This window comes from Oxyura jamaicensis, chromosome 2 (genome assembly GCF_011077185.1).
Source record: "Oxyura jamaicensis isolate SHBP4307 breed ruddy duck chromosome 2, BPBGC_Ojam_1.0, whole genome shotgun sequence".
NCBI lineage: Eukaryota > Metazoa > Chordata > Aves > Anseriformes > Anatidae > Oxyura > Oxyura jamaicensis.
The window spans coordinates 147,974,576-148,001,295 of record NC_048894.1 but is presented as its reverse complement, the minus strand read 5'-3'; the positions used below and the strand labels follow the sequence as shown (position 1 = coordinate 148,001,295).

The 26,720-nt window shown below is 44.5% G+C and overlaps 1 protein-coding gene across 1 annotated transcript; it reads left to right on the top strand.

Annotated features, from left to right (window-relative positions):
• Nucleotides 1–19,348: 19,348 nt before the first annotated feature.
• On the top strand, nucleotides 19,349–26,181 carry LRATD2 (LRAT domain containing 2). Its single transcript, XM_035318506.1, has 2 exons — nucleotides 19,349–19,588; nucleotides 20,022–26,181. Exon 2 carries the CDS (start codon nucleotides 20,027–20,029, stop codon nucleotides 20,927–20,929), a length of 903 nt encoding a protein of 300 aa, XP_035174397.1. The 5' UTR covers nucleotides 19,349–19,588; nucleotides 20,022–20,026; the 3' UTR covers nucleotides 20,930–26,181.
• The last annotated feature ends 539 nt before the right edge of the window (nucleotides 26,182–26,720 follow it).

The following is a 26,720-nucleotide window of genomic DNA, read 5'->3' as shown; positions in this document are numbered from 1 at the left end:
TGGCGTTTTTTCTTCCCAAGGCACCGCTACATGGTGAGCCCTGCTGTCCTGGAGGTGGCTGGCACCTGCCTGCTGGTGGGATGGGGTGAAGGAATTCCTCACTTTGCTGTGCTTTGCATGTGTGGGTGGCTTTTGCTTTGCCTGGTGAACTGTCCTTATTTCAACCCATGAGTCCTCGCACTTTTTCATTTCCGATTCTCTCCCCGGTCCCACTTGGGAAGAACGAGAGAGTGGCTGCGTGGTGCCCAGCTGCCTGTCAGGGTTAAACCACTAATTCAATATGAAATGTTACTAATGTATTTCTTATTCTTTTCTGTTCTGCCTAGGAACCTCTTTCTCCATCAGCTCTCTTGTCACACATTCCCATTTAAACCTCTGCAGGGCTCTTGGCTTGCCCAGATGCAAAATTTGCTTGGATTGCAAAACTCTGAGATCTGACTGAGTGCCATATGTGGCTTTTGGGCTCCTACCATACCCTCAAATGAGGATTTTAGTAATTTTTAATACTAAAAATAGGAATTCATAATTGCAAATCACAATAAAGTTGTAGGCTGAAAAACATTTGAAGTCGTTTACCTCTATAGTTCAGTTTTGTGAACTGTCCAGAAAGGACTCTGAAGAGTGTTTGGTCATGGGCTGTGATGACAAATGACACATGGATAAAGTAAAAAAAAAATAGAGAATGGAGGACAACTAGAAAGAGAATCATGATGTGCCAGGGGTAGTGACAATAGTAAATTGAATGCTTAGTCCTATGGCTAGGCAAGATGCCAAGGTACTGTAGGCCTGTTCTCAACCATGTATCTAGCTCAACTGTTGTCTACCATGGATGATTTCATACCCTAGGTGACACGACTGGGAGCCTTTTACACATGTATGTTCATGGCAGGTCTCCTTAGTATCATTCTAGGGACTTTCCCAAAAAGTGAGTGTAGGCCAGATAAGGAAAAGAGTTATGGGGCAACAAATCACGCTGAAGTTCCCTTTCTGTGCAAAAATAAAATTTTAAAAATAAAATAAAATCATCTGTCTCTTCCCATGCATACAGTAATCTGTTCCTGTCCACCTAACAGCAACCATATTCACGGGCTTCAGCTGACATAAAATTACATGGCTGCCGCAATGAGTAAAGCAGGCCCAGTGCCAACCAGTATGGGATGTCGTCTCAAGTCATTCAGGCTAAAGATAGTTGCTGCATAAGGCACAACCTTTATAGTCAAATAACTGATACAAGAACATAGGAAATATGCTAGATCATAGGTTTCATCCATCTCTGTCTTACAACCAAAGTTCAGGATCAAACTTCATGTCAGAAGGACCAGAGGTAGAAATCAAATCAATGTTCTCATGTATTAAATCAAGAACAACACTTCCTTAGCTCATGTGGGATAAAAGCTTATCAAGGGAAGAAATCTGAGCCCAGTGAGGATCAGTCTGCATCTGGGGAGGTGCCTCTCCCACAGTCTTGATCCTGGGCTTTCTCTTCATAATCTCAAAATCTGTGCACTGAATCTTCACCAGGTGAAATTCATTTTGCTGACCTGAAGTAATGATGAAGGTCTAGCATCAGTGGAAAGTGGCTCTGGCGAAACAACGATTAATTTCAAAGTTCACATGTATTGAATAGAAACTGATACTCAGCCTTGCTGTAGAACATCAGCTTTTCAAAGCTCAGTGCTGTGAGAAGTGGTGAAGAGAGTCTAGCTTTCCACAGAGAGCATATGCTTCAATTTGTTCAAAGCCAAGCAGATTGCTCAGTGGTGAGGGCACTTTGAAGAGGAGGTGGTTGGGCAGCGTGAGGCCAGGTTAGGTTTGCAGCCACTTGCTGGATAAATTTTTCCCATGTAGGAGAGAAAAGCTCTGCTTCCCCTTTCATTTACACCAGTGTAAATAATGTGGACTGTGCAAGTCAGCGAAGAGCATCCAGCTTAGATGAGGGAACAAGCTAGTCCAGAGAGACAAAATTTGTCATCCTGAAACTCTGCTCTGCAGGTGTTTCTGCTATTACAGATGCCTTGTACCAAGCCCCCAGTGGCATGTAATTTAAATCCAATTGGGCCTAAGTAAGAAGTGTTATAAGAAGCACAACTGTCTCCTTCCTCAGCTCGCCTATACCATGAGGCGTCGCTGCATTATGTCAGGAGTCCCTGCAGCACTTGTGAAGTGAAAAAGCAAACAGCTCAACTGGGACTTGAAAAATAATAGCTGCAGCATGAGCTTTTCACTGACAGCTTAAGTTCTTATGCCTGAATGACTCTTGGAAATGCTAAGGGTCTGATCTGGCAAATCTCTCACGTGCAGCATCCCTGGGAGTTAGGGCCACTCTGTTCCCCCGACATCCTAACTGTGCTGTTCTCACTTGCTCTTCTCCACTGTATTTCTGCTTCTCTCTAACCATTACAGAATGACAGATGTACCAACGACATATGTGGACAAAACCCACCTGCCATTTTCTACCAAAGATTTGTGCTTACATGACACATTAAAAAAAAAAAAAAAAAAAAAAAACGAATTTATCTTGGGAGAACTGCGTTTCTGCACAGTGTAGTCTGGGAGTAGCAATTCAATGGGGTTTCTCCTTAGAAGTTTCTTGTCCTGGTGAAATTCCCTTTGGATAGCCATGGTCTTATTCATGCATTTCTTTGGCCATGCCTAGTTTTCTTATGTTGTATTATACTGTGCTAACCATAGTAAAGCTGGGGCCTCTCTGCTGAAATACACATAATTAATAATATCAAACTCTCAAATGAGTTGCACGGGAAGCTGTGACACTTACAGCTCCCACAACAGTGGGTGATTACGTTAGCAAGCTTTCAAGAACTGGCATCATCTCTCTGGCAGGGGCCAGCCACAGGGGATACAAAGCATAATGCATTTGCTAATGCAACCCCAAGGTATGTACTGGATCCCAGGCTTCCTGAGCCTGCCATCCCTCTGTAAACAGAACCAACCTGGTAATCAAGTGTTGATCCATCTTATCACCAGACCTTCAAAAGGTATGTCCAAAACCATCAGCAAAGCCTCCATCATGCCTTATTTCTCTTGCTTTATTTGCTGCTTTCCACTGAGATATTCAGTTATGGTGAGCAGGGAGGGAGAAATCTAAACCCACATGGAGCCCTGTCCTGTGCAGACAGGTAAGGTTGACAGAGTGCTTGTGCTAGGATCTTCCATAATGACATACTGCTGTGACAAAACCTTGCACCTCTGGTCCCTTTGGTCTTTGTAACTATCAGTAGCCTAATTTCACTGGAGGTGTTGAGGGGGGTATGATGTGGTACTGGTGAAAGGTCTGAATACCTATTTCTTTGGCTCTTCCAAACTGAACAACTATCACAGATGTGTGCAGCTTTTTGTAAATTACGCCCATTCTCCTTGTCCTCCAGTGACAGTTATCCTCAGCCCTCAGTGTTTTTGGCTGGTGTCTGGAGAGAATGAGTCTATTCCAAACCCCCAACGTGCCTTACTTACCCCAGCTCCAGCCTTTCGGATGCATGTGCTTGCACTCAGCTTGGTGCCAGAATTACCTTTATCACCAGGCAGACACTGGTCTGCCCTGTTCATCTTTGTGGGCTTACAAAATATCTCCCTGCACTTGAAACTAGATTTCCCAATCACTTCTTCTATTTAATGACCAGATCTCAAGACTTCTGTCTGTGCTGAGAACACATCCTGAGCTAGTTTCAGAAGCACAGACACTGTGCTAGTTTCAGGGGGACTCCTCTATGCTAACAAATGTACCAGCATCTAGCTGAAAGTGTTTAGTCTTCAGAAATTGCCTGCAGCAAGGTCCCCATTCTTTGTCCTTCCCATGACCCCTTCTCTGTGATGGAGAGAAGCTGGATGGCCTCTCCTCACTGCAGCTGCTGCAGCTCCTCCAGCCAAGATCAATTCTGCAAGAGAAGCTGGTCATGAAAGTCACCTTGTATATCCTCTGTCGCTTCCCAACATGTACCTGAGAATCCTGCCTTGTACAAAATCCAAGGTCCTAATGAAACTTTAGGTTAAAACAATCAAGGATTTTTTTTAATTATTATTATTATACTTTTTTAAGCTGGTAACTAAGCATTCATCAAAAAACGAAATGATGCTGGGAGAAAGTGAGTGTAGGATCTACCCTTATTTTAAAATTCAATTAGCAGCACAACCATGATGAACAGCCCTGTGGTTATGTAGATTTAGTAAAGTCATTAAGATCTCAGATTACATGTGGTGCTATTTCCCCTTACTCTCCCTTTTGCTGCCCCCAGCAATCCTGCGTGTTTTCAGCCTATCACAATACAAACAGAAACAAAATCACCAGGGGTTAAACAACCCAAATTGGATTACAGTCACACTGTTCAGAAAATAGAGTATTGCTGGTAATTGCATTCCATTGAATAAATATCTCAACATTAGTTTACATCACATTAGTATTCTGACAATGATTATTCTCATTGTAATTTGCCTGTCCAAGAATAAGTGTAACACAGACCTCAGAATCCAAACACTTGATGTGTTCTGAGTTTCAGTATTTGTTTTAAAGATTAAACTGCATCCTGGATGGGCATTAATAACATCTTAGATCAAAAAAATCCCAGACCTTCTTCTTTCAATATTACCGAAGAGTTATGAGCCAAATAACTCAAGGCCTAAACTTGTTCCTGCTGAACTCAGGAGAAGTTCTGCCAATTTTTCTTGCTTCAGGACCCGCAAAATTCCTTTTATTTATGTCACAGTAGCCTCCTAAATTTGCTAGATCCAAAATATTTATGGGCAGCCTGTGATGCCTCTTTTGGTATCAAATAACTACAGTCTGAAATGGGGTTGGCATGTTTCAAGGGTAAATTCTACCCTGGGTCACTTCATGGGTACTTTATTCCAGCTTCTTGGTACCAGCTTGTCTGAGTTGGAAGGGCCCATACCTCCCTTCCCACTGCCCAATCTGACTGTGACAGGTTACTGCAGTCTCCAAACAGTTGACTGAAATTACCATCAACCACTTTGATTTTGTTCAGTGCCTGCTATTCTTCATTTTCTCAGGGAAAAAGACAACACCCTGACAGGCCTACAAAAAGTATATAAAGCAATAAAGGTGAAGAGCAATTTAGCTAGGCACTTCTGTAAGCTTCATGGGGTCATGGGAAGCAAATCTCAGATTTCTTAGTGTCTTTACTCCTTCAGCTGACTTTGTCTCTGACATCTCTGATGTCACCTGAAGGAGTTTATGGATCTCCAGCTCAGTGGGCCAGCTATCTAGCAAACAAGAGCATCACCAATGTTCATGGGCCAAAAGGCTTTGGTGAGAAGTTGAGAATATAAGAGAAGGTAGGGGGAAATACTGCCAGTTAGATAGCTAGATAGATAGATTGCTGTCAGCATCACAGAATGCTTGAGGTTGAAAGGGACTGCAGGAGGTCATCTGGCCCACTCCCCTGCTCAGACAGGGCCACCTGGAGCAGGATGTGCCCAGGATTTCATCCAGTCAGACTCAAGAACAACCACATGACCGCTCTGATAATGTTTTTTTTAATGCAGCCCATAATCCTCCCTTGAAAGAAACACCCAATGGGTGGTTATCTTGCACTGGACATTGGTAGTAATTACTCCTTTTGCCTGTCATAGGTCCCATAATCAACAGTTCCCCAGAACTATACCATGCTCTTCTCTCAGCCACTGAACAGTAACACAAGCTACAAATGACATGGAGATTCAATAGTACTGTATGACTGTCCCTGGTGCCTATCTATCTCATTTGCCACATCAGAATGTCCTAGGCTTGACGTATCCCACATCAGAAACCATGATTTCCATGGTTTATGGGAGAGTATCTTAGTGATGATGACTTCTTTTGGCAGTACTTTGCACAGATAGGTTTTTGGGAAGAGATGTGACTTTTCTTGCACAGAATAAAACAAATAAAGAATGTGAGGGCAAAGGAATAGGGCATGACATGAAAGAACAGAAGTGAGTTTGATGATCTAGACTTGACTTAGTTGTACCTCTGTAAGTATAAAGCTGAGAAACTGGTCATTGTTTACAATCTGAACATAATATTTGAATAAGGCTATCAATAGTGGACATCCACTGGAAGGCAAAACTTACTATGGCTGGCATTTTCCAAAGAACGATGGGACCTTGGAGTCCAATCTCCACAGGCCTCCAGTCTATTACCTTGTTGATAAATGACTTCCATATGTAGCATTTGATGCTAAACATTGAAAACAATTCACATTTCACTGCCAGCATCAAGTGCCCGAGAGGGAAACAAAGCATGCTGGGGGGAAAAAAAAAAAAAAAAAGAGCAGTATGGGACTGTATGATGCTGAAATACAGCAAGAAGTCCAGCACTTTAGCTCTTTTCCTGGCACCTGACACCATATATGCCAAATACAGAAAGTGGCTGTAGGCAGCAGTGATTGTATGAAAAAGTCAGGGGACAGAGTGCTACGCAATCATTCTCAGCAACATCCTAGTCTGGTGTCACTGGTGAAAAGACCTTGAATAAATATCACCATTTGTTTGCATCAGGCACAATATGAGAACATCAGAGAGCAAAGGTATGGAAAGAGGCATTACAGTAGGCTCCCTTCAGGCAGGGACACAAGAGCCGTTTTGCATCACTGAAAAAGATTGTAGCATTTGGTGTCTGGTAGCTACATGAAGGACCAAGTGAGAGGAATAAGGGCAGCATGCTACAGGGGAGGCTGCCTGAGGCATCACTGCTGCACCCCTGAGCTTTTCAGAATGCAAATATCCATTATTTATTGCATCTTTTGTTTGTAAGAATATCTCGAGTCCAAGCCAGGAACATGTATTTGAGGCTGAGGGAAATGAAGGTAGATCCATTTTCCACAGCCATGGTTCTAGCTTCTGCCAGGTCTCCAAAGAGAGAAAGCAACCCTGCAATCTTTGTGAACGCTAGTAAAAGACTCCTCTCTTCATTTAAACAAAAGACTGGATATCCCCATAGAAGTAATTTCACCAATCTCCAAGTCAGCCCAGTGATGAGATGGGAGCTGTGGTGATGCTTCCCAGAACGGGGGATAATACAGAACTAATTCACTCTGTTTTTTTATAGGAGAAAGTTAATAACTTTGCTCAGGAATTTACAAAAATGAACTTAGGGAACTGACCCAAGACACAGCAATTTGGAAGCTGGAGGAGAGATAAACAGACCCTATTACACGGTAGCAGCATTTAACTATACCGAGAATGCTGATATCGAACATCAGAGCCTTGGCTCAGCAGCTACAGATACCATAAAACTACCATGTGATATTAGACACAATCTGTGATGTGTATATCATAATAAGGCCAGAACTACCACACCATGGTTACTGACTTCATTCACAAACTACATGCATGATCTTTCCAGGTCAAAACTAAAGTCATTGTCTAGCAACAGAAAAAAAAAAAAAAAAAGAAAAAAAAAAAGTTTTCTTGATAGGGATTTACAGTTAATTAGTCAGATTTTATTTTACTGAAGACATTAACCTTAGGGGGGGAAAAAAACAACACAGAAAAAAGGAGAGAAAAAAATCCTGTTCCAGCAAAGCAAAACCCATAAATCTGATCATGGTGCTTTTTTCCATTAGTATTCAAAAATAAATCACATTCTAAATTTCTACTGAAACACAATAGTTGTTTTTGCTTTATGCATTTAAAACACCCTTAAAAAAATGTAAGCGGTAAGCACTGTTTTTCTTCTTTTGCATAAGAATTACAAATATAAAAATTTAGATCTGACTCGTCCTTCCCCAAAGCCATTATTAAAATCACATGCAAAACTGATCCTACAGAAAGCAGAAAGCACCTTCACTCCACTTGGCTAAAGAAGGAGCAATAATCCATGTACTGGTCTCTGTTTGTAAGCCATTTCTAAGAAACAAATACCTTAATCTTAGCAACAACAGGACTTGGTATTTCCAACCAGGAGCCCTTAACAGAGAAACCTTTCTGGAAAAGTTAAAACCTCAGCAAACAACTTTTCAAAGCCTCTTTTGTGGAATGAATATGGGCTCCGTTTCAAGAAAGCTGCAAGAGCCCAGACATGCATGGCACTCGGCGACTTCATTCCAGTGCAGATGTCACCTTGTTGCCTTTCCTCACAAGCACTGAACACACTACCAAAGAGGCTGTATTCCTTGAGGTGCAAGATCTCACAGCCTTGCTTACATGATTAGCACTTTCTTACAATTCGGTTTAGATCAGTAAAGAATGGGAGCAACCTCTGGCCTTAAGCTATGAATTTATTTGGGATTTATAACGCACATCCTCCATAAGACCTGACACTGCAGTCATTTTAATTCCATATATTGGCTTGGTTTTCAGACTTTGGACCATCATTACTAATAATGGGGATGAACCTTCCTCTTGAGAATTCATGAAGCACTTTCTCAGGGGAAGTGCGTCACTGCTCAAGTGTCACTGCTGTCATGGGGCAAGGACAAGGTCTCCTGGGTACCACTGCAAAGTAACTAAGAGGATGGTGTTCACCATGGACAGTGCATATACACAGTCTTACAAAGTACATAGAGCTGAGGGAGAAGTGGGGAAGTGGTTTTGTGATGTGTCATCTGTTCAGATGACCCACTATATCTGCAAGGGTAAGAAAACTTATTTTCTCAGGCATTCCCAAACAGAGACATTTACCATTAGTAAAGCATTTCTTCCTTTGAAGTCCAGGAAGATCAGAACTTAAGCATTTAGGCAAGAAGAGCTTCAAGAGGTTTTAACTCTTTGTGGAGTTTCAAACTGAACAGCAGATTTTATCTAGTTCTGACTGAATCAGACTGGTGGAGTAAAATGAAGCTGTAAATTGGATTGACTAGCTCGCATTATTAACAGACAGATCTCCTGTGTCCTGTGAGAATCACAGAACCATAATTTGGGCTAAAAAGAACCTTCAAAGTTCATCTAGATCAACTTCCTTCTCAAGGCAGATCCATTTAGATCAGATTGCTCAGGGGTGTATCCAGCCAGGACTTCAACCTTTCCAAAGATGAAGATTACAGAGCTTCTCTGGGCAACCTATTCCAGTATTTGACCACCCTCTTGGTAAATAAAGAAAATAAGGAAAATACATAAAAAGGCAGTAAATAACATTCCTTGATATTAAATCAGAATTTTCCAGATTCCAACTTGTGTCTGCTGCCTCTGTCGTCATCTTTCTTGTACTGGGAAGCCCCAGACTGAAGCAGCACTCCAGATTCAATATCACAAGCACTGAAAAGAAGGGAAGGATCACCTCCCAGGACCTGCTGGCTACACTCATATTAACACAGCCCAGGAAGCAGGTGGCCTCTTTTGCTGAAAGGGCATGCTTGAAATATGGCTATTATATGGCTTCATTTAGTCTGCCCTGGAAACATTGACTGGTAATGTTTCCCTCCTATGCTTATAAAAGGAGGTGCGACTGAGATTCTAAAGGCCATGAACTCTTAGAATTCCTCATGGATAAGAGTGAAATGTAAAACAAAGACAACAAAAAAGAGTGTAGAATTTCATTAATAAACACCACTGTTTATGTGAAACAGTCATGGAGGCACTTCTTTTCTCTGATGTTTTCTCAGTCTTTTTTCAGACTCATTTCTCATTTTTTCCTGTTGTAACCAAGCTAGCGTTAATGATGTCTTATCTTGAAGACATTACCTTCACCTGGATTTTATTGTTAGACCTTTGAACAAAGAAATGGCACAGACTGTGGATAATGTTTTCCCTGATCTTCTACTCTATACCAGCAAACTAACACTGATTAGATACTCTTACGATCAGTAGACTGCAGAAGCTGGAAAGGGATAATACCTAGCAGAATTAGACTATTGAATCAGTGCATCCCCAGAGAGCAAGATACATACAGTTTGGTTCATCTGCTCTTAAAGTCAGTTGGAATCTTTTCCCCAACTTAACCAGGAATTTGATTTAGCTCATAACATAAACTGAAGGGCATTTCAGGTGACAAAAATGAGAATCTGCAGCTTCCTTGGAGGGGTGTCTTTATATTGCTCCTTCTAATACAAAAGCTGCACTACAAAATGGTTTTGCATGGAAATCATTTTGAATTTGATGCAGTTTAGATTTAAGCTGATTGTTGCAGAGACTTAACTATAGTAAGTGTTTTGGTCCCTTGGCATGGTGGCCTTGCTGCTTTTCAAAAAAAAAAAAAATAGAGCGTTCACATTTTCCCCTACAGATGATTTATCTTCACCCACAGCTTTGCTCATGCTGTTATCTCCTTCATGTGGAACCACAAAACACTTAAATCAGAGCAACAGAAAACCACGCTGCACGGAAAGAGCCAAGAAATAGGATTTGGTGACGAGCTGACAACTTTAGCATATACAGGGCCTGTTTGAAATTAAGTGCTGCCTGTAAGCATGAGCTTCAAGCCTAGGCTGCAGCTGGTGTCCTATGTGAGGAGGAAAAGAATTATCAAACTGCTCTGAGTGCTGCTCCCGTGCTCTGACAGCCCGCAGAGGAGGATGAACTGGAATGGCCGAGGGGCTTCCCTGCAGCAGCTGATGTGGTCATGTCAGACTCCTGCCCAGGAGACAGCCCAAGGAAGGAAAGAGAGGGGAAAAAAGGAAAATAAAAGGGAATGAAATAGCACTGATCAGCACATCGCTCACTGTCCTCTTTCCCCAGTTGGAATCGACTCACATAGCCAGGCAGGAGAACATCTGTCTCCAGAAAGGCAAACACATACAGCTGTCAGTTCTAACAGGTATTAAAGTCATCGTTATGAGCACACTCATTATCCAGAGAGCACTTTATAAATCCAAACCAGCAGAGCCTTCTAGCAGGCCAGAAGTTTCCTTGACAGTAGATTCTATTAGGAATATGATTTTCATCTCACTAGTTCACAGGATTGAAGGAATTACCATCTGCTCCTTGTTCTCCTCCCACAAGCACAAACTGAAAGGGCTGAGTGGAAGACGAGGGTAATATCAATGCTTCCTTAAACAAGAAGCACAGTGGCATTTCCTTGCGCTCATGCGACCTCTGCAAAGGGGCAGAAATTGTTTAACACAGCAGCCATGTGCTTGCTCTTTGTTTACAGAGCTGAGCAGGTTGTCTCCAGCCTCACACTTCACCAAGGTATAAAATGGTTCTTGTTGCAGGCAGAAATGAACAAATCCAACAGAGTGACTCCAGCCTGCCCAGGCTCAGCAGGTCCCCTGCAGCCTCCCAGGTCTCAGCAGTGTCATTGCTGAGTTGCAGCTGAGGGATGATTGCAGCCAACAGAAAATCACCTCGGCTAAAGGCTTTTGCCATGCATGCTGCTGCAGGATGGGCTGGCTCTGAGAGGTGGGCCTGGGCGAGGAGGCAAGGACCTCCCTGAGCACAGTGGACATCAGCAGTCTGATTCACGCTGTGACACTCCCAGCGCCTAGAGAGACTTGGCACCTACTTACCAGTGTGCTTCTCTGCTCCCATGGGCCTTGTTAGCCGGGAATAGGAGCGCCTTAATGCTTATTCATCTTTGCAGCACTTCAGTGCAAAAGGTAGGAGTGGTTTCTATTCACAAACGGAGAACAGAGGCTTGAAAGCATAGATCCACCCACTTCATTTCTTTAGAAGTCTGAATTCATTGCTAAAGCTCTCTCAAGGGTGTTACACCGCTGTCACCCAACTTCTCCAGTGCCTCAGAGGCTGCCCGGGGCGCATGCAAAGCTGCCTCTGATGCAACCTCCAGCCCGCAAGCTCCTCCAAGCCTTGCCTCAAGGTTAAAGCTCCAGAGCGGATCCTTCAGCTGGCTGTGCCCTTCTCACCTCATCCAGCAGGTCCCCATCCCATAGGCATACTCCTAACACACCTGGGGGACATGCAGGTGCCCTCAGCTCTGTGCATCCATCAGTGGAGAGGGCTGTGGGAGACAAGAAATCTGAGACAAGGCTTTTGCGAGCCTCACGCGGAGGGCAAGGCTGCTCTTTTTCCACCCACACACTGCTAACACTGTTAGCCCAAAGCCTTCCTGGTGCAGGTAGCTGTGTACAAACCACTGTGCAGACCAGCAAGGGGCTGAATCCTGCTCCAGTGGACTTGGAACTAGTCCAGCAAAAAGCCCTAAACATCACCTTTGAAGTGTTTTGAGGTTTTATATCTCTGTTCCTTTTTATTGGCCGGGGAAGATAAATTTCCTGTTTCCCAGTCTAACAAGTGAATGACAAAGTGAGTTATTTGGCTGACTCCTGCTCCTCCTCTACCCTGCCACAGGCCTGCTGAAGAGGTTGTGAGCAGCTGCCATGGCCAGTACTTCTGGCTCAAATCAGCAGTCAGACAAAGACAAAGTAAAGAGAGCAGATCCCCCAGATCCCCAACCTGTGGATGGCCATATGCTCTGACACCACCAGCCTCACGTTCTGGTGCTGACACCACCAACGCCACACAAGGAGCCCCTTTGCTTGTTGGTTCCTTTCTCCCTCCTCATTTAAAATGGAGCCATGAGTGCAAAGACATATCCTAGGGTTGCCTGAAGGACTGGTGTGTTCACTTCAGTGGCTTCTGCTTACGTATTCCTAATCATGATAGGTTTCTCCACCAGACACAGCAGCCCCACCTTTTCCTGGCTGCAGAGGAAAGGATCCTCTGTGCTACCAAGGCAGCCAGCAGTCCTGTGACGTTCTAAAAGACACATTAAAGGAGCAGCAACTGGGGGAGAAGCTCAGCATGAAAGATAGATCAGATACACAAGGGATGAGTAGTTCCCATGCCAGAAAGATGCGTGTGCTGCACCTTCTTCCTTGTTAGGATATGTTAGAAATATAGTTGCTGTTTTTTTTAGAAAACAAAACAAAACAAAAAACTGACTGCATTTTAATTAAGCTATGCCTGCTGCTTAAGTCAGTTTCATAGCAATTCCTATGAATATAGGCCTCCACTGACATATGAATTACTTCACTTTCATTTGCTGGAATGCACCAATTAAAATCTCACAGTGGACGAACTTCTTCCAAGATACAGCTTGGATGCCTCAGTCAAAACTGCTGCTCATGGCTTGGACTGGCGTACACTTTGTTGGGTTAAGAGCTGGCTGGATGGCCGGGTCCAGAGAGTTGTGGTGAATGGAGTCAAATCCAGTTGGAGGCCGGTCACTAGTGGAGTCCCCCAGGGCTCGGTACTGGGGCCGGTCCTCTTTAACATCTTCATTGATGATCTGGATGAGGGCATTGAGTGCACCCTCAGCAAGTTTGCAGACGACACCAAGTTAGGTGCATGTGTCGATCTGCTCGAGGGTAGGAAGGCTCTGCAGGAGGATCTGGATAGGCTGGACCGATGGGCCGAGGCCAGTGGTATGAAGTTCAACAAGGCCAAGTGCCGGGTCCTGCATCTGGGGCCCAACAACCCCAAACAGAGCTACAGGCTGGGAGATGTGTGGTTAGAAAGCTGCCTGGCAGAGAAGGACCTGGGAGTAGTGGTTGATAGTCGGCTGAATATGAGCCAGCAGTGTGATCAGGTGGACAAGAAGGCCAACAGCATCCTGGCTTGCATAAGAAACAGCGTGGCCAGCAGGTCCAGGGAAGTGATTGTCCCCCTGTACTCAGCTCTGGTGAGGCCGCACCTCGAGTACTGCGTTCAGTTTGGGGCCCCTCGCTACAAGAAGGACATGGAGGTGCTTGAGCGAGTCCAGAGAAGGGCTACGAAGCTGGTGAAGGGTCTGGAGAACAAGTCTTACGAGGAGCGGCTGAGGGAGCTGGGGCTGTTTAGCCTGGAGAAGAGGAGGCTCAGGGGTGACCTTATTGCACTCTACAGGTACCTGAAAGGAGGCTGTAGCAAGGTGGGGGTTGGCCTGTTCTCCCACGTGCCTGGTGACAGGACGAGGAGGAATGGGCTAAAGTTGCGCCAGGGGAGGTTTAGGATGGATATTAGGAAGAACTTCTTTACTGAACGGGTTGTTAGGCACTGGAATAGGCTGCCCAGGGAAATGGTTGAGTCACCATCCCTGAAGGTCTTTAAAAGACGTTTAAATGTAGAGCTTAGGGATATGGTTGAGTGGAAAGATTTGTTAGCGTTAGGTCAGACGTTGGACTCGGTGATCTTGGAGGTCTCTTCCAACCTAGACTATTCTGTGATTCTGTGAAAAACGCTGTGGCTTTGGCAATCTCAGCAATTCCTTTTGCCACTGATAACATTTAGTCACAAATTATAATGTTGAAAGGAGTTATCAGGGCCATAAGCTTCCAGAGAGTTTTGGGAAAATCAGAATTTGCTGATGTGATAAACATGGCAATTAAAGTTTCCACTCTCATTTCACAAGACGCAGATCTCTTTCCGATCTGCAGCTCCCCTCACTTTCAGGTCTTGAATACATGGTGGCCCATGCTGAGCAGCAAAGATTGTATGTTTAGAAGCACATAGATGCCAAGCTCTTGTTGGTGTCACCAGAAGTTTATAGGCTAAATGGAGACAAAACATTAAAGTCTCAATTCAGGTAGTCACCTTCCTGACACCAGATACTCATTATATGCCTCATGTTATGTTAAATAATAACACGAATCTCAAATTTTAGAAATACCAAGATTCTCATGATATTTGACAATGTTTTGAGGTACATAAATTATCTAAATTCCAAATTTTTCTCCTGGGAAAAAATGCGGAATCAGTGAGTAGCGACAGTAGGAACAGCTCAATGCTTGTTTCACACCTAAGCCCCAAAACAAATCACAAACTTGTTGTGCCCCTGCCCAGGTCAGTCATGAAGTCCGATCCAATGGATGTACCACTGTGGCTCCAACACAACAGAACAAAGGGGAGCTGATATCTGATAGCATCTGGCTTACACCAGTCATGCAGAATACGTGAGACCCAGAGGCTCAATCTCTTCCTGTTGAAGACATGGACAAAACTCTCCATTGAGTGTGCCCTAAAAGGAAAACTTTCTAATCCTTCTGGTGGGTCTGTCTGAATGACTCCTGATGAAGACATTCCATGATTGTTGAGACATCTGAATATTTATTAGAGGGGACCTCAAAGCAATCTCATCCGCTTCCTGCATCTGATCTAAGAGCTGTTGTCATTCTTTCCTTTTTTTCTGACTGACTGAATGGATATTTAATGAACCCATACAAAGCCGAACAGCTTCGGTGGGACACGGAGAGCACAACTTGCTCAAAAATAGTGTACAGTCTGATGGCTTTCAGTACTCTCCTGGGAGATATCGGTTCAAGTTCCTTCAGTAAGATGAGAGGCTTCAGACTTGGTCTTGCATACCCTAAGGAAGCAATCTGAAATATTAATACATTTTATTAACTGATGTGGCACCATTGTGAGGAACAGCCAACCTCATTAAAGCACTTAACCTTGGGAGAGTATTAGGCTGTGTAACGTGAGTGAAAGGGAGCACTGCTTTGCAACAGCCGTCAGGATGCTAACTCTCTCTTCTATTCCCCGACAGGTAGCTCAGGCATGCTGGCTTTGATGAATCTCATTTTAAGTGGCATTTCCCAGCTTTACAAGAACTTGGTGCCTTATTCATGGAAGAGACGTCCAGTGGAAGGCAAAGAGGTGACAAACCAGACGTTACAGTTCTGAATGGAAACCTCCTTGGTGGACTGGGCTCCAGTTTTCATGGCAAAACACTACCCACCAAGTAGCTCTCAGGTCACACACCTCCCTCAGTTAGGGGCAAGACGGACTTCTAAAAAACTCAGGGGAAGAACCTCCATGGACTTCACTAGGCTGCTGTTTATTTCCTCAGTGCCCCTAATTCCACCGTAGTCTGTAAGCACTCTAGTTTGCTAGGGCTATGTGGCAGTACATCACGTACATGATAAATGGAGCATAATTTATCTCAGTTCATGTAAAACTCTACAGAAGAAAAAAAAAAAAGAAAAAAAAAAAGAAACGGAAACAAATAACGGTGACATAGCTGTCAACTGGGTGAATACCTGCAAAATGCATGTAAAATGCAGCATGCTTACAGAATGAGGTACTAAGCCTTGTCTTACTCAGAAGTGCTGGTCAACAAGAAGAAAACAAACATACAGCAATAAGACATTTCTTCACATAGTGGATATCTTTTAATAATTATAATGATGACAACACAGCATTTCACATCCAAATAAGGCAGAATTGTGATTTCAAATCAACATCACCTTGTAAAGCTCTGGATGTAAGGTGCGTGTAAGGTTATACATAAGATAGCACTGGAGCAACAACACAACTTAAACAGCTAATTCTTAAAACTACAGAACTGAAGCTTAAAGCAATCAGAGATAGCACTACAGAGGTCCCTGAATCATGTCAGCTACATAGTCATAGAGACTGCTAAATGCACCTGCTTTTGCATGCACCTGCTCCATGCTTGGCATGGAGTCTGATGATGCACAGACTCCATGCCAAGAGGTACAGCCACTTCTGTGGGCTGTATACATCGTTGGACTGTATAGCAATGCAGCTTTGAATTTCCAGATAGCCCTGCACTGTGGCATTTTTTTCGGCCCTAAAAGGGAGATTACTATTTAGAGTGTGTTATAGGGAATCAAAATCTGAAGCATCTAAAATATCCTACAAGCCATGTTGCAACCCACTAGAATGGTATTTTTACGACGTGAAATGGGAGATATGTGTTGCTGCACTCAGCAATAGCTTGAAAGCATATGGATGGGCAAACTCAGCTGGGAAAGTGTTGGAGGGCTGTGCAGAGCAGAGGGAGACAGGCCTCATGCGGATTTACCCCTGCTTCTTTGCACTCTGCAGGGACTCAGATGGGGCAGTTCCCTGGAATGAACCAACCCCCTAAACCACACCTGGGGTTTGTCTGGGAGGGGACTGATTCACCCCAAAAGAGAATACTACAAGGAACAAATAGTTATGCAATCTGGATGAGCAAGCGATGGGGACCTGGGAGTGACCCCAGGGAGTTACATTTTTTAATCATGGACATCCCAGTTGACTTCTGTAGGTGTTCAAGCACAGCTGTAACCGGTGTCCACAGCACTTGGTTCTCTCTGTGACATGCAGAGTTGAATATCTCAAAATTGGTTTACAGATACCAGCTTGCTGAGCAAAGAGTCACCTAATTGAGTAACCTCTGATAGCAAGGTCAGAGGTTTGTCTTCAACTCTGTCCTGCCTGCAGTTTGGGCTTTCAGCTCAGCACTGCGCAATGGTTCCTCCCTCCACTCAAGCCCCACAGACTGGATTATCTTTAGGAGATAAGCACCAAAGTCCTTTTTTCAAAAGCCATGCAAGAGGTCAGTGCTCTCTTTAAAAGCATATTCGTCAAGGTAGCACGTCACTGCCACCAGCCCCCACCCCTCGTGCCTGTGCAGGTTAGCTGCTTCAAGGCTTAGGAGTTAAGCACACAGAAGTTTTAAGCGTCACAATTTTAGGCTCCATCCCAGGTGATATATGATATACATGCACTAAAAGTCCTTTGTGGATTTCCCATCCAATGCCTTATCTGCAGGGTACAGTACACAATTATGTATGGGCCCTATGACACAAAAATACTCGCCCAAGGTTTCTGATCCTAGAAAGCAGGAGATTGATCAGAGAATGTGGTTTCTGAGGAGCAGTCATTGAAAGGAAATTCAAAGAGATCAAAGAGATCAAAGCAGCTGACAAGGTGCAGAAAATTAAGCACTGGGGTGAGTTGAAGCAGACAGGAAGAAAAAGATCGAGAGCTGCAAATATGTGTGGATGTGCACGCACACACAAGTAGCTCCTCTGGGCAGTGCTGAGCTTGTGCCCCTGCACAGGCACAACTTTCCCCACATTGCAGTAGACTGAAAAGGAAACGTTGCCTTCAACGCAGGGCTGTCAGACTATTTTAGCTGTGAAATAAAACTGCTCCTAAGACTGCAAGGCATGGTGCTGAGACACAGGTTTCAGTACCAACAGGAGAACATGAAAAAAGTCACATTTATGCCCAGACCAGCTCCTCCTTTTAGGAGACTCTCATCTTTACACATCCTTAAGTACTGAAGCAGTTTTGCAAAGCTCTTACGTAGCAGGGCCCTCTTTTGTCCAAGAGCAGCTATATCTACATCAGCAAACAGTGCAGCGCAGGAGGAGAGGAACTGCAGAGTGAAGCAGGCAGTGCTGAAAAATTACATCTACATTAAACGGATTTTGGAGGTTTATTCAACCAACCTCAGTCCAATCCTGTGCGGGAGCACATCTAGTTTAGCTGAAGGCAAAAGAAACATGTATGTGTTGTTTGAAACCACTCTGACATGAAAAACAAAGTGCACGTGTGGGGGGCGTTTGGGAGATTCACTTCAAAGGCAGCCCCTTGACGTGCTTTTTAGTTCTCTAAAATGCTCCCGCAGACAGAGCCACCAGGTAAATTCCAAAAAGGTCCCCATCCAGCTGCCTGTCACCTGAAGCAGCGCTGAGGCTGCATCCCTGCCTCACCGTCCCAGGCTGAGCACCACGAGCATCCCCGCAGCCCCCAAAGGGGCTTCTATATTTGCAGAATCTGATATCATAATCTGATGGAAATGGCACTCTTCGGGTCTGTGGGCAGTGCCCAGCACACACTGCATTTGTTCCTTGATTTGCTGCTGTTTTGTGAACCCTCAAAACAGCGGTGTGCAGTTGGGTTTATAAATTACAAGACAACAGACAAAGGGAATAAATGAGACAAAATTAAAGACATTACTCCTGCTCCCATAAATTATCTCTGTAGCCTGTTTTAATAGCACGGATTTACCAATGCATGTTAAAATAGTAAGAATACCCACCTAGTAGACTAACTAGGTATTAATGAAAAAGCAGAATATTGTTTTGTGTTCTCCGAAACGCAGAAAGAAAAAATATTCCCACCGGTTCCGATAATGCCCTTCCAGGGGGAAAGAAATATAATCTCCTATATTGAAAAAGCGAGCGATCTCTTGGAGTCGGGAAGAAAAGAAATTAATAAAACTAATTACACACTCCGCTCATGGAGGAATGAATCTAAGGCGCTAAGTCAGCCCGGGAGAGCCGGGCTCTTTGATTTTTGTTCCCTTTCCAACTTCCCCGTTCCTGCCCCAAGGAGGCACCTCCCGGCGCATCCCCCGGGGGCGCACCGTGCCTATTCCCACGGCGCCGCTTTTTGGGGTTTTCCACCTCTTCCCGGCGCCGTCCCGAACAAACTCCGGCTCCCAGTCCGGCTCCCAGTTTGGCTCCCCCCCTTGCAAACTGGAGGGTTGGGTTGCTTCGTGGCACCGCTCCCTTAAAGGGGCCGGGTGTGCGTGTGAGTTTGGAGGCGAGCGTGTTGCACACGCACCCGCAGCCCAACAGCAGCCTCCGCTCCCGCATCAGCCTCGGCGGGGAGCAAAGCGCTCGGCATGTAGGAGAGAGGAAAAAAAAAAAAAAAAGGAGGTGCGGGGAGGAGGAAAAAGGAGGGGGGGAGGGGAAAGGGATTTAAAAAAAAAAGAGCTGCCTCTTTAAATGCTGGGGGCTGAGTCCGTAGCCCGAGCCAGCCCCCCTGCCTTTGGCCGTGCCTCTCCAGCGCTTGTTGCACAGCCCCGGGTGCCGGCAGCGCGGCGCTGCTGCTGTTGCTGGAGGGGGTCCGGGGTGGTCGTGGAGGGGGGGGCCATGATCCTGCCGAGCTCCGCGCCCACCACCCCCAGCTCGCCCTAGAGCCGCTGCCGGCGCCGCGCAGCCTTCCCCGGAGGGTAAGTTTGGAGGCTCCCGGCGGGGAGGGAGGCTGGAGGAGGGGGGAGGCTGAAACCTGGGGGGGGTGAACTCTGCCGTCCCCATCCCGGACTTGTGTATTCCTCCCCCGTTGTGCCCCCCGCCCGGTGTTTGCTATCTTCCTTCCCCCCCAACCCCCCGCCCTAACAGGTGGCTCGGTGCCTGCCCGCTCCCCCGGCGCCTTCCTCTTCCTCGCTGCCGGCTAACAGGTGGTGGTGCTGCCTCCTCTCCTGCCCGGGCAGGTGAGGGGAAACCGTGGCCACCGCCTTCATCCACCTCTCTGATTGGTCTTGCAGGGGCTGTGTCACAGTGGGGCGAGGTGGTGGGGTTGGGAGTTGTGCCTTAATACCCCCCTGTAGCCCCTCTGGATGCTCAGCCCCCCTTCATGGCCCCGCTGTGTGTCTGTCGTTGCAGCAGGTATGGGGAATCAGGTGGAGAAGCTGACCCACCTGAACTACAAGGAAGTTCCCACGGCTGACCCAGCGGGTGTGGACAGGGACGAAGGTCCCAGGATTGGGGTCTCGTACATCTTTTCGAATGACGATGACGAGCTGGAGCAGCAGCAGGAGTCAGGGCATGACCTGGGGGGGGAGCACCCAGCCCTGCAGCCCTACGATCCCCAGCTGCACGAGGTGGAGTGCTCGGTCTATTACCGGGATGAGTGTATCTACCAGAAGAGCTTTTCTGAGGAGGACATCCTGCCAGAGGAGGGTGATGAAGGAGGCCGGGGACACCTGAGCACCTACACCCCAGAGAACCTGCTGAACAGATGCAAACCGGGAGACCTGGTGGAGTTTGTGTGCCAGGCCCAGTACCCGCACTGGGTGGTCTACGTTGGGGATTTCCAAGTGGTGCACTTGCACAGGCTGGAGGTGGTGAACAGCTTCCTCACTGATGCCAGCCAGGGCAGACGGGGCCGCATTGCCAACCAGCTGTACCGCTACAAGCCCCTCAGCCCAGCTGCGGTGGTGCGCAATGCCCTGGAGCAGGTGGGCTGCAAGGACCGGGACCTGAGCTGGAGAAACTCTGAGTGTTTCGCTGCCTGGTGCCGCTACGGCAAGAGGGAGTTTAAAATCGGCGGGGAGCTGCGCATAGGCAAGCAGCCCTACCGCTTGCAGATCCGCCTAGGCGACAAGCGAAGCCACACTCTGGAGTTCCAGAGCCTGGAGGATCTGATTATGGAGAAGAGGAGGAACGACCAGATTGGTAGGGCTGCTGTGATCCAGGAGCTCTCCAGCCACCTGCAGGCCGCAGAGGAGGAAGATGAAGAGGAGGAAGAAGACCATCACCACCATCCAGGTGCTCGGACTGCTGTGGAGTAGCAGCCTCAGCACCACCATGCTGCTTTAGGCTGGGTGATGGGGATTAAAACTGAAGGCTGCGAAATTGAGCTGTTATAAGCCCTTTGGGCCGCTTCAATGCAGCTTCATTCCAATCACATGTGAAAGGAAGGGGGAAAGCTGATTAAGTGTCTGTGCTTTAGTGCTTAACTCCTTCAGTGCTCAATGGTAAAACCACTGACTTACCTGTAGAGGATAAAACTCAGGGCAATTCTACCCGTCTGTACTCCCACCTCTTTTCCTTCCTCTGTGTTAGCCTTTCCCTCACCCCTCTGCCAGAAGGCCTAACCCTGCAGGATGCCTTTGATATCTACTTATCAGCAGAAGTTGCAAGTATTTCTTACTACTAAGGAGCCAGCAACTTCCAGGACATGGCCATGTAGCTGAGTGCATGTTTAGTTGACAGCTGAGAAGCGTGAGGATGTTGTTTTCCCTTCTCTGCCCCAGTTCCTCTTCAGTTGTGGCTCCCATTGGTCTTGCAGCAAGCTTCTTGCTTGCCCAGTGCAAGACTTCATGGACTGCTAGCCAGCTCCCCCAGAAGGTGTAAGGGAGAAATCACTGACTAATGAAATGGCTTTGATGTTCCTGGTGCCTTCTAATTAAAAGGAACTTGCAGGTGATCCAGGGGAAGCTCCTCACTTGCTATCAGCATGTGATTTCTGTCGAGGACAGAGGAGGTTTGTTTATTATTGACCAGTCCTGGAAAGGAGGAAGTTTGCAGCCCTTGTTATGGAGGCTGTGCATTGGTGCGTGCTGGGACTCCTGGAGGCAGGTACTGAGCTACGCCAAAGCTTGTTACTGGCTGCCTGGCTTCCCCGAAAGCAAATGGCAGAGCTCCCGGTGACATCTGTGGTACACACCAAGGCAGTAGAAGCAGGTTGTTTGCATGCACTAGCATGTCCCAAGAGAGGGGCCTCTTGACCACGTGCCCATAGCTGTGCACACGTCACAGGTTCTGCACCAAACCCAGCTGTGATGGAAGGGAGCACAAGATGGAAGGCACTGCAGGCAGGGGGGTTAGGGTGTTCCTTTCCCTTTCTTACCACAAAGCAATTTCCCCTTCATTAGGGACTTTTTTCCCTCTTTTTGCTAATTTTCATGGTATGCAGCTGAGCTATAGCATTAGAAGAGAGGACGTGCCTCCAGAGTCATTGTGCAGGTCCCTTGTTAAGAGGAGGGGAGGGGGGAGTGTGATGCTTCCTGCCCTGAATGTTCCCTGAACTTTGTTTTCAGCTGTTGAACTGGCCTCCTGCATGGGCAGCGCTGTCAGGTCTTTGTCCTGGGATCTGAAGTGTGTGTGCAAACACTGATTTGGAGGCAGCTTATAACACAAAATTCCTTCCCCTTAAAAACACAATAGTGAAGAGGTGAACTTGAAGATAAGCTTGAGTTCATTTAAATAACAGCAATTAAGTGTGATGTAAACTTGAAGCATAGTTACTACGGTCTTCCCTGTGGTTGTTTATAGTTATACCACAAATAGCAAAGTACTCCATGTCCTTTCCACCCTCTGGGAGCAAAGTTTGTTGATTTAAGAATAAGTAGATACTGGCTTTTGATTAGTTGGGACTCTATAAAGCCACTTTGACAATGTAGCCCAAACAGATCTGTGCTGTGCTTCCTACCTAAGACATAAGCTAGGAAAAAAAGCAATGAGAGGCTATTTCCACCTTGCTTCAGGTGGAAAAAGCAACTCTTAGGGTTATGCAAATACAACATATTCTCTTTCCTTGATGACTCTGTTTTCATTTTGGACTGTGAAATGCCCAGGAGAATTTAACAGCAAGCTCCCTTAGAATGCTATAGCTCAGGTGACTGTACTAGTGAGGTTTTTTTCTTCAACACACAGCTGAGTTATACCCATGTTAGTGTGGCTGTCAAGCAGGTGTGCAACCTTGCTTTAAAAGCCCCTGCCTGCCTGCAATAGGGTTAATATGTGGATGTCTGCACATTGGTTTTATACAACTACTGAACTGCTGAAAGGATCACTGTATTAGTCTGAAAGAATGAAGGAGTCTGTACTGACTGATATGAGACAACTGAGGTTATCTAGACCATAAGTAAATGTCTGGCTGTTGTTTCTTTCATACTGGAACCTTGTACATAACAAAGTTTATTTCACTGTGTAATATATGTATGTAAAATAATATTTTCTTACAGATATTTTTGAAAGTTTAAAAAAAAAATCCATCATAACCTTGCATTTGAAAGTAAGTTGTTATGCACATTATTTTCCAGTCCTTTGAATGGGTTTATTTTTCATTAGTGATCTAAAGTATATTCTAGGTCATAAAGTATAGAAACTGCTATAAATGTCAAATACTATGTATCTACAGGGTACTAAACAGTAAACTAGTTGTGAAAATATTTTTCCCTTGTGTCTGAAACATCAGAGCTATGACACATAGCCATTTCTCTCTGAGATATCCTGCACAGTCTGGCTTTGCTTTTCTGGTGTTTCCTTTCCTTTTTTCCCTTGCTTAATAATAATAAAAAAAGGACCAAATCTGCTTGAGAATGGAGAGCAAAGCTTCTTTGACCAACTGAAATCATGTCTTGTGCTGATCTTGGTGCTTCCCTGTACCAGTCATGCCTCTGGGGATAAATTCCCATAAGGGCCTTAGCAAAGAATCCCAGAGCTTGCACAGCCTTGTTAGGATGGAGAGCTGCGAGGGAGCTTTCCTCACAACACAGCAGTCTGGCTTGCAGTCAGCTGTGTTATAAAACCTTATCTACTCCTTCAGCACCTGCAATTCAGGTGTTCAGCACTTAAAATATTGCTGTTTGGAATATTTAAACTTCAAGTTATGCTTAGGAATTTATTCTGTCTTCTGCAATTCCCTTATTTGTAAAGTGTTTTTTCTTTTTTCTTTTTTTTTTTTTTTTAAAGCAAAGCAAACAACCTGGGGAGGTGGGGAGGGAGCTGGATTTTTTTTTTTTTTTTTTCTCAGATCCTCTGAAAGTGGGCTACCTCCTTACAGGGATTTCTTATTCCAACAGATAAAGGTATTGAATCTTTAACAGGTGGGTCTCTTTTTCCCACCTGTTGATTAGGCAGTGTTATTTAATAGGTGCTACTAAACAGCACTGCAAACATTTCTAAGCAGTCTGGTTTTTAAAGCCATGGACCCATAATGAGCTGGATGCGAGAACTGGAATTGTTGTAGAAGCACATCACAGTGCTTATCTTCTTGTTTTTATTTCGCTTTATTCAGTTACTGTCTGCAGACTAGACTGCGATTTCTAGAGCTTGATTTTTAAAGAAAAAAAATCTCTTGGGAAAACAGACTTTTTTGTGTATGCGTATACTTCAAGACTTTTGTGTAGATCAAAAAAAAAAAAAAGAGGGAAAGAGAATAGATAAAAGTGCTCTTTTCTGCAACTAATTCTTTAAGGTAGAGAACTTCAGGTGTGATCCTTCTGTAGAACTTCTGGTTCAGCAAAGCCATAAGCCTATACCGAAGTTTGAAGTTGAGCCACTTGAAAATCAGCAAAACTATTTATATGATTGAAGATAAGTGTATATTTACATTTCTTTCTGAGTAAGGGGCTGGAATTTTTATCTGAAGTCTCTGCTGGAAGCACGGAGGACCTGGCATTGCCAAATCACTAGGGGAGAATAAGTAGTGCTCCAAAGGTTGCTTCTCAAAGGGCCTCTTGTCCAAACAAAGCTTGTAAGATCCAGCCCAAACTTTAGCCTCAGTCTCCCCCTGGAAATCTAGGAGCAGCACTGATGCAGTGAGGGGTGAAAGATTCATTTTACACAGTAGTTATACACTAAGCTGATGATCGTGCTGCTGGCTCCTTTCTGGTGTCTTTGTCTTGTCATGCTTGAACTTTCCCTTGTGTTTTTAATGCTTAAAGTTAATATAATTTGTTTTAAAAGCTCTTTGATTGTGCAAACACTTAAGCATCTGTATGAATTTACCCATTTGGGTATACGTACTGCTACAGATCGGATGACTGCTGTGAATATCATTATGCACATGTTAAGGCTGGCAAGACTAAGCCCCAGATGTGTAAACATAGCTCCAGCTTAGGAAATGTAGATGAGCAGTCTTATTTCCCCAGAGTATTGGTATGTTTGATGCAAATAATGTCTTGGAAAAGGCTTTATAGTAAAACCTACAATTATCCCTTGATTGAGTAATTTTAAAAACACAATTTAGACGTTCACCTTCCATGGCAGTGAACACATATAAACTGAAGACTATTTCAAGTTTCCCTGATACTAGGTGAATGCAAAGGATTGATTGCAACAACACCAGAGCTCGGCTGGCCAACACAGTAGACAGTTGCAGGGTAGGCAGGGGAATTAAAAACAAAAGCTACTTCAAAAACTGTATTTTCTTACTAGGAAAAGTATATTCTTCAGACTGAAGGACCCTAGACTACGGAAGTAAAATTTCAATTATTTTGTATTAATGAAACCTCAAGCACGCTTGTTACGTTTTGTTCTTTTAAATTTGATATTCTAATCCAAGTACTAAAATATATTAATCGCATATTACCTATTTCAGATTTTGAACATAACAGTGGTTTTCTTTTTCCTACTTTCTTCCTTTGGTTCTCACCAAAGGGTGGGTGTAGCTTGTCGTTGAGTAATTTGCCACCTCTGCTTTTCTGTCAATTAACCACGCCAACCATAATTCTAACAGCCATGTAGGAACAAATATTTTTTGAAAGCAAATTTTAATTTTATACAACAAATCGGAGATGAGCAACTAAGTAAAGGTAGAAAATAAATTGTTTTCAACAGCAGTTTCTATTTGCAAGAAACCCACTGTTATTTATGTGTTAGCTTGGCTACTCTTATAAATTAATGTGCAGTGATAAGGCCAGGTGTATTGTATAATGGGCTTAGATTTTCCAGATCATACTTTTCCTTTTCTTTCGTAACTGTGGATAAGAAGAAATCAGGGTAGCTTCAAACATCAGTGGTTTAGATGGTTCTTTTGCATTATTATTGAATTAGAAACTTTCTTTAAATACACACCTAAAATTCCTGATATTGTAATAATTCATCCACAATAGCCAGTGTAATCACAAAATATGATTTTTTCTCCACAAGCGTTTTCTGTAAGCTGTCTTTTGTCAGTAAATGTTGAATTGTTAGTGCAAATATCTCTTCTTTTCCTGAGAAAGAAGTACAGATCGTTGATTGTACCATTTCCTTCAAAATGAAGGGCATTGCATAGTAACTGAAAAGAAATAAAAGATTTATAGTATCTTTTACACTCTATCTTTCTTTTCTTTTCCTTTTTTTTTTAATGTTGTGTTTTTTCCCTATCTTGTTTGGAAAACTGTAGTGATTTCTCTCATGATGGATACATCAGGCACAAAACAATCAATGTTTTCACTGGCTTCACGTCAGATCAAAATCTAACTCCTCAGTTGTGTTGTTGCCCAAAGAAAGACAAAAAATAATCTCTGTACAAGGCCAGACCATCAGCTGCTTAATAGGCAATATCTGTATTAAATCTGATGAGGATCTGGCCCATAATTTAATTTTGAAAGTGGAAAATGAATACAGCAGAAGATCATATAGTATTAGTTGGCACCCAGGCTTGTCTTGTCTGCCAGCAACTGCTAAAGGAACAGATGTAGTGTCTGTGAGAGAGAGAAATGAGAGAACATCAGAACTCATGGGGAGTTTTTGGAGATCTGTAAAACTGTTCTGTTTGTGTGATGTTTTATATCATGGAAACTCCAGGGGTGGGATGGGATGGGATCAACATGCTACCAACTAGTGAGTTAGTCACACCAGGCAAAC

Excerpts from the sequence above, each read along its gene's own strand:
- LRATD2 (XM_035318506.1), top strand. The coding sequence starts at position 20,027 with ATGGGGAATCAGGTGGAGAAGCTGACCCACCTGAACTACAAGGAAGTT.